The sequence below is a fragment of the Myotis lucifugus genome, unplaced genomic scaffold (genome assembly GCF_000147115.1).
Source record: "Myotis lucifugus unplaced genomic scaffold, Myoluc2.0 scaffold_3465, whole genome shotgun sequence".
Classification (NCBI taxonomy): Eukaryota; Metazoa; Chordata; class Mammalia; order Chiroptera; family Vespertilionidae; genus Myotis; species Myotis lucifugus.
The window spans coordinates 1-8341 of NW_005874513.1; the positions used below are offsets into that span (position 1 = coordinate 1).

The following is an 8341-nucleotide window of genomic DNA, read 5'->3' on the forward strand; positions in this document are numbered from 1 at the left end:
TCCACTGAAGCTAAAGATGCAGCTTCACCCAGCCTGGCGGGGCTTCAATGGTTGAACATTGACCTATGAACCAGGAGGTCACGGTTCGATTCCCGGTCAGGGCACATGCCCAGGTTGCCGGCTCGATCCCCAGTAGAGGGTGTGCGGGAGGCAGCCGATCCATGATTCTCTCTCATCATTGATGTTTCTCTCTCTCTCCCTCTCCGTAATCCATAAAAATACATTTAAAAAAAAAAAAAGATGCAGCTTCAAGTTTGAGAGAAAATGGATGGGTAACTGGGCCAGGATGTAGGGGTCGGGGATGGTGGAGCGAGCGTGGGCCTCACTGTCCAAGCAGGTTTTGAGCCCCGAAGAGCCCGTCCCTGTGGTGCCCGTATTGTTTGCAGAAGAGATTGGAGCGGGTGAGGGCCCCTGCTGGGGCCCCCGAGCACACCGGCCAGAGGCGATGGAGGCAGCCGTGAGGAAGTCACCCATTTGAGAGTGATCAGGAGGGATTAGGAAACGTATTAAATAAGCCGGTGTTGTTCCCGGGCAGGCGGTGGTATAAACCCAATTAAGCAGATATGATCTCACCCTTCGAGCGCCTGGACTTCAAGCTCAAGACAGCGGCATTGAAAGTAAAGACAGCTAATGCGGAGGGACTGTTGGCGCAACGGAGACAGTGTCCGGATGGAGAGCTAGGTATTATTTTTAAATTGTATTTTATTGATTTCAGAGAGGAAAGGAGAGGGAGAGAGAGAGAAACATCAATGATGAGAGAGAATCATTGATTGGCTGCCTTCTGCACGCCCCCTACTGGGGATCGAGCCCACAACCTGGGCATGTGCTCTGACCAGGAATCGAACTGTGAACTCCTGGTTCATAGGTCGATGCTCAACCACTGAGCCACACTGGCCCGGCGAGAGCTAGGTATTTACGTGGTGTGTTATCAGGTGCAGGGCAGTGACCTGTAGTGCTGAGGGGCACGTCTTGAGTCCACATGCCATGGCTTGAAGGAGGGCTGGGGTCTCAGGTGGCCTTCAATATCTAGAGCAGCGGTTCTCAACCTTCTGGCCCTTTAAATACAGTTCCTCATGTGGTGACCCAACCATAAAATTATTTTCGTTGCTACTTCATGACTGTCATGTTGCTACTGTGATGAATCGTCATGTAAATATCTGATATGCAGGATGGTCTTAGGCGACCCCTGTGAAAGGGTCGTTCGACCGCCAAAGGGGTCGCGACCCACAGGTTGAGAACCGCTGGTCTAGAGGCAGGTATGGATGGGCAGGCAGGTGGAGGCTTGCTATGGCCGTCACAGGTGCAGGAGTCCCAGGACGGAGAGTCGCCCTGTGTCTGTCACCTTCCTCTGGGGACTGCCCTACCCCTAGGCCGCGTTTAGCAAGGAAGGAACTCGAACCCCAAGTGAGATGTTCCTTGCGTGTGGGGTGAGGGAGGAATAGAACCCTCAGCTGGAAACTTCGCGCATGCAGCTTCAGAAACTGTGAGAAGGCACCGCCGTGGCGCAGCTGGGACACCTACAGAAACGGGAGCTGGAGTGGGTGGGAGCTGCCGCGCTGAGCAGAGGAGTTGACGCGGAGAACGCTGGAGCACAGTCTGGACTGTCCCCGTCTCCCTGGGAACAGCACTGATTCCTCCGGAAAGAACAGAGAGCAGAGAGGAGGGTGCAGTGGGCTGGCTGCGGTGCTCGGCGCATCTCAAAGGAAGGAGCATCATAGGACAAGAGGTTGGCCTGTCTACAGACGTGGGGGAACATGTTTTGCACACACACGTGTCTGTGTGAGTACACACACACACACACACACACACACACACACACACACACACGCTCCTTCCCTCCCCACAGTTTTCTAGATCAGAAACTAGGGATAGTTTCACCTATTTTTTTTTTTTTTGAGAGGAAGGGAGAGGGAGAGAGAGAAACATCAGTGATGAGAGAGAACCATTGATCGGCTGCCTCCTGCACATCCCACACCAGGGATCCAGCCCACAACCCGGGCAGGAATTGAACTATGACCTCCTGGTTCATAGGTCGATGCTGTACCACGGAGCCACACCGGCCGGGTGCAACATGTCTCTAGTGGATGACTTGGAGCCCCTCAGCTGTCGGGATGTCTTTGCTTTTCTTCCTGGAGAAATACCCGCCGGCTGTTCCATTGGCACTCGCCCGCCAGCCTGAAGGTGGGGTTTGAATGGGTTTACTGGCTGGAACAGGACCCCGGGGTCTTGGCCCCGTGGAATATGGGGTATCTGTTAGCTCCTGAGATAAGTTATGCCTCCACCGGAAGGCATAGCTAACTCCAGGATGTCAGGCACAACAGGAGAAGAAGAATTGTGGGAAGAAAGCACTTCTAAGAAAGCGGGAGGGACGCCCTTAGCATCCTGTGAATGTGGATGGTTTAGCTCCCTCTGCCCACGTGTGAAGTCGGCCCCGACGGGATGTACTCTCTCCTCCTGCACACTGATCTGATAAATTGACCCCGTGACCTCCTCCAGGTCACAGGTCTGGTCCTCTCTTTGCTCCTGTGACCATTGCTTTTCCTGCTTTGAGTGGGGAGCTGGAGTCCCTTCTTGTCACAGATGACCAGGGAAGAGCAAAGAACCTGGGCTCACAAATTGTACGCACGCTTCCCAGTTACTGTCTACAGACATGTTTTGAAATGATCGCAGAAGTCATAGGTGTTCACTATAGAACATGCAGATCCACCCTGACCGGTTTGGCTCAGTGGCTGGAGCATCAGCCTGTGGACTGAGGAGTCCCGGGTTCGATTCCGGTCAAGGGCATGTGCCTTGGTTGTGGGCACGTCCCCAGTGGGGGGTGTGCAGGAGGCAGCTGATGGATGTTTCTCTCTCATCGATGTTTCTGACTCTCTGTCCCTCTCCCTTCCTCTCTGTGGAAAATCAATAAAATATATTTAAAAAAAGAAAAAAGAAAAAAAAAAGGAAATCCAGATCCTAGAAAAAAGTAGTGTTGATGTCTTGTCACATTGCCTACCAGGTCACTTTATGCTACAATATAGAAGCATATATTTATGGGTTTTATACTGTCCTGTATAATAAAAGCCTAATATGCAAATCGACCAAATGGCGGAACAACAGGCAGAACGACCGGTCGCCATGATGTGCACTGACCACCAGGGGGCAGATGCTCAATGCAGGAGCTGCCCCCAGGCCCCAGGCCCCAGGCCAGCCAAGGTGCGTGCCAGCAGGGGCTCCCCTGACCGCCCCACAGATCGGCCCTGATCGCCGGCCAGGCCTAGGGACCCTACCTGTGCACGAATTTTGTGCACCGGGTCTCTAGTAATATATAATCGTCTGAAATGGCTCAGGATACCAACACTTTAGTATATATTTTTGTCAACAGTCTCATTCAGCATGAGCCCTGGGAAGAGTTTGATGGAGGAGATCTCAGTCTGGGACCCTCCTGTGTGAGTAGGTAGGAGCTTTGCCAAGGCCCGGCTTCCCTGATTGTACAAATCCTTCTGTCACCCAGAGCGCTTCCCATATGTCCAGGACACCTGTAGACGCACCTGCTGGGGGGCTGTTGCTGGCTTAGAACTGTGTGCTCTGGCCCTAGCCAGTTTGGCTCAGTGGATAGAGCGTTGGCCTATGGACCAAAGGGTCCCGGGTTTGATTCTGGTCAAGGGCACTTACCTTGGTTTCAGGCTCCTTCCCGGCCGGGACCCTGGTTGGGGCTCGTGCAGGAGGCAACCAATCGCTGTGTTTCTCTCACACCCATGTTTCTCTCTGTCTTTCCCTCTCTCTTCCACTCTCCCTAAAAATCAATGGGAAAATATCCTCGGGTGAGGATTTAAAAAAAAAAAAGAACTGTGTCTCTGCCCACAACACGGGGGCGGAGAAAGGGGCGTGGAGCTGAGAGCTGTTTTGTTGTTAATGATGCTTAATCCCTCTGTGTAGCAGCCATGTATTTGGGTCCCTGAAAATAGTAACAGGATGATGAACCTGAATTAAAGAATACTTATTTTACCGTCTGTGTAGTACTAGCGGCTTCCCCGGTTGCGGGCCTGGGCTGGACTGAGGCCGGGGAGACATCAATGTGCCTTTCTTTAAACTTGATTTCATCCTCAAGAAGAGAATGATGAGCCCAGCTGGTGTGGCTCAGTGGTTGAGCGTCGACCTAGGAACCAGGAGGTCACGGTTCCATTCCCGGTCAGGGCACATGCCTGGGTTGCAGGTTCCATCCCCAGTCTGGGGCGTGCAGGAGGCAGCCAATCCATGATTCTCTCTCATCATTAATGTTTCTATCTTTCTCTCCCTCTCTCTTCCTCTCTGAAATCAATAAAATAAAACAATAAAATTTTTTTTTAAAAGAAGAGACTGATGAAAGCCCAATGAATGTTGCCACTGCCTAAAACAGAGCCACACAGTGGATAGAGCGTCGGCCTGCAGACTGAAGGGTCCCAGGTTCGATTCCAGCCAAGGGCACGTGCCTGGGTTGCAGGCTCGATCCCCAGTGGGGGGCGTGCAGGAGGCAGCCGATCAATGATTCTCTCCCATCATGGATGTTTCTATCTCTCTCTTCCTCTCTGAAATCAATAAAAATATATTTAAAAAAACACAGAGCCACAGTTGGGCCTGCCTGTCACAGAACCACTGCGTGCACATAAGTACCGGGGCTCCAAGGGAACAAGTTATTTTGGGAAGCACAGCTCAGGATCGGTTGAATGCACGGCTGTTTGCGGGGAGGCTTAAAGGCTTGCTTACCAGAGAGTCCTCACAGGAATTCTCCACGCCGGTTGCCAGCGTGGGGGAGGCAGCTGTGACCCCACGGAGCGCCTGGCCCGTGGCTCCGTCGGGCGCCCGGCCGCAGGGTGCCGCCGAGCTCAGAGGATCAGGCTCCAACGGCTTTCATGTGGCCCTTGAGCTTCCCATTATTTTATTTTATTTTTTACCTTTTAGAGCAAAAATGACTTCGACTGTGATTCTGAAGATGCGTGATTGGTTAGTTTAACATGTGCTTCCAGCCTTAAAACAGTTTGCGAAGAATCTGCCTATTTCTAATCTTAACTCTTTTTTTTCCATTTAACAGTTAAAATGGAGAGTTTCATCAAGATCATGAACTATTCTTTAGAAGAGAGAATGCTGTTATCTTTTTAAAAAATATATATTTTTATTGATTTCACAGAGGAAAAGGGGGGAGGGGGGAGAAAGAAATAGAGAGAGGGATGGAGGGAGGGAGAGAGAGAGAGAGAGAGAGAGAGAAAACATCAATGATGATCGAGAATGATTGATTGGCTACCTCCTGTGTGCCCCACACTGGGGATGGAGCCTGCAACCCGGGCATGTGCCCTGACCGGGAATCGAACCGTGACCTCCTGGTTCATAGGTCAACGCTCAACCACTGAGCCACACCGGCCAGGCTGTTATACATATTTTTTATAATTAAGATTTTGTTTCAAGAATTTCAGAACACCCCTTGGAATTAATGTAGAGACCGCCTGAATTGCAAACTAGCCTGGGATGTCAGTGGCTCAGAGAAATGTCCGATGTCTACCCCGAGGGTTACAGAGATGTCAGGAGGAGTAATTGCAGCTGAAAAGAAAGATTTAGGAGGATGAGCCCGGCCTGCGTGGCTTGGTGGTTGAGAGTCAACTTATGAACCAGGAGGTCATGGTTCAATTCCTGGTCAGGGCACATGCCCGGGTTGCAGACTCGATCCCCAGTGTGGGGCGTGCAGGAGGCAGCCAATCCATGATTCTCTCTCATCACTGATGTTTCTCTCTCTCTCCCTCTCCCTTTCTCTCTGAAATAAATAAAAATATATTTTAAAAAAAATTTAGGAGGATGAGTAATAAGGACTCCTGAGAGTGGTAATGAAATGATTGTAGAATATTTTCTTGAGCAGGGAGGACATGAACAGATGGCAGTACACTAGCTTCTAGATCAATGTAGGATCTTTATGAAGCCGCGAGCAATTCCAAATAATTCAACCCAAACGCAGTATTATTTATGGAGACCCATGCGAGAGGGAACATGGGGACACATGTGGGATCTTAGACGAAGCGTTTGCCATGGAGAAGGAATGCAGTAAGCCGAGACCGAAGACAGTTGTCATTTCCACAGGACGAGAGGGCATACTGTAATTTAAGACCCACTAGCGATAGACTCCAGCTAGTTCTGTGCATCATTCTCGTGTACCAATTCCTATGTGTCTTCATCAAAATCGACAAAATTAGACTGGAATAGTAAATACTTTAGATTATTTGGATCTTGGGCCTCTTTTTGGAAAAAGGACTCTAAACCTCTGCCATGTCTCTCTCTCATCTGCACTCCTGCCTGAGGGCTTAATAAAGTGAGTTATCTTGGGGGGTAGGAAGGGGGGAGACAGTTCTTTAAGGTAAAATCATGACATATAAATATAAAAAACAGACATGGATAATACATTTCCTCAGTTCAAAATTCCAGTGGGCCCAGCTGGTGTGGCTCAGTGGTTGAGTGTCAACCTATGACCCAGGAGGTCACGGTTTGGTTCCCAGTCAGGGCACATGCCTGGGTTGTGGGCTCAATCCCCAGTAGGAGGCGTGCAGGAGGCAGCCAATCCATGATTCTCTCTCATCATTGATGTTTCTCTCTCTCCCCCTTTCCCTTCCTCTCTGAAATAAATAAAAATCTATCTATCATCTATCTATCTATCTATCTATCTATCTATCTATCTATCTATCTATCTATGTATCTATCTATCTATCTATCTATCTATCTATCTAGTAGAGGCCCGATGCATGAAATTTGTGCAAGAGTAGTCCTTCCCCCAGCTGCCAGCACCGGCTTCCCTCTTGCACCCAGGACCTGGGCGTCCCTTGCAGCCCCAGCTTCGTCCGGAAGGTCGTCCGGAAAGACGTCCGGTCTAATTAGCATATCACCCTTTTATTATTATAGAATACACACACACACACACACACACACACACACACACACACATCCTCATTAGCCATTTCCTCTTTCCAAAACCCACAGCTTCAATCTGCTCCACCCCTTCTGGGAGTTAGGGATTAGATGCTACATATCCAGAGGCCATTCCTTAAACCAGAGTTAGACTGGGCTTCGTTTGGCTTTGTTAAAAACCCTAAGAAGCATTTTTTTTTTCCTTCTGTGAGGCAGCCTCAAAATTTTACTTTCCTTTACGTTTTCCAAACAGCTCGGGAACTAAACGGCCTTGGTCCATGAGCCCGGCGGTCGGAGCCTAACATTCCTGGCTTGGCATTTCTGAGTGAAAACAGGCCCGCGAGGGCCCAGCCTCCAGCTGTCGTTAACCTGCTCGCCTACAGTCTCATCCCCGAGCCCCAGCCTATTTTTAGATGCCCTCGGCCGCCGGGTTGCCTTTTCTTTTTCACAAGGTTGCGCTTTTTTTGGCAAGATAAGCGAGAGTCCTTTGGAACATTTAAGGATTCTGTAGTTAAGGTTGACATGGTAATTATACTTTTTAAAAGCCTGAAACTTGAGCAGATGCAGATTTTTAGCTCCTCCATCTTTTTTTTTTTTTTTTTTCAATTTGAAAAATCTGATGGGCCCGGCCAGTGTGGTTCAGTGGTTGAGCGTCGATCCAGGACCCAAGAGGTCACTGGTTTGATTCCCATTCAGGGCATATGACCGGGTTGTGGGCTTGATCCCAGAAGGGGGCATGCAGGAGGCAGCGGATTGATTATGTCTTTCTCTCTCATTGATGTTTCTATCCCTGTTTCCCTCTCCTTTCCTCTCTAAAAATCAACAAGAACATACTTAAAAAAAATAAATAAAAAATCTGATTGATGTTCTCTCTGATTTGTCCCAGAAAGTCTGACAAGTAAGATGCTATTAACACATACATACTGATGCCACTGGGTCCCGGGCACCTGCTGCTGGCGAAGTTTGTGTCCTTCATGCTCTTTAATTTGAGATTGTTGGGTATCCTGACACTGGTGGAAAGAGATCTGAAATCCCACGTGCAGGCAGAATTTGTTGGGGTGAACCGATGGGAAAGGCTGCCTTCTTTCTTACTTTGTCTTTGAGCGATAGCATTGGTGTTTATGCGTTTCTCTGGAACCCAGTGAAAAGCAGCAGTTTGGTCCTGTTGAGCCCTCTGTGAAGTTGTGATGCAAATTGTCACCATTTAGACTTGAAGTGTGTTAGAGTTGAATGGGCACCGATTCTGTATATGTGAATTAAGGTGCACCTGCTGGGTGCTGGGTTCTGCAGGTGGCACGAGGGGGAAGAAGGCAGAATTGAGCCCGGCTGGTGTGGCTCAGTGGTTGAGCATTGACCTAGGAACCAAGAGGTCATGGGTTGGATTCCTGGTCAGGCACATGCCTGGTTGCAGGCTCCATTCCCAGTAGGGGCGTGCAGG

General features: G+C 49.6%; 1 protein-coding gene across 1 annotated transcript in view; it reads left to right on the forward strand.

The window, feature by feature from the left end:
- Positions 1 to 301: 301 nt before the first annotated feature.
- The window catches only part of LOC102426171 (plectin-like), a 13516-nt gene continuing 5476 nt past the window's right edge, over positions 302 to 8341 (forward strand). Inside the window, exon 1 of the mRNA XM_023749188.1 lies at positions 302 to 401. Within this exon, the coding sequence (XP_023604956.1) occupies positions 302 to 401 (100 nt within the window). The remainder of the gene's footprint in view (positions 402 to 8341) is intronic.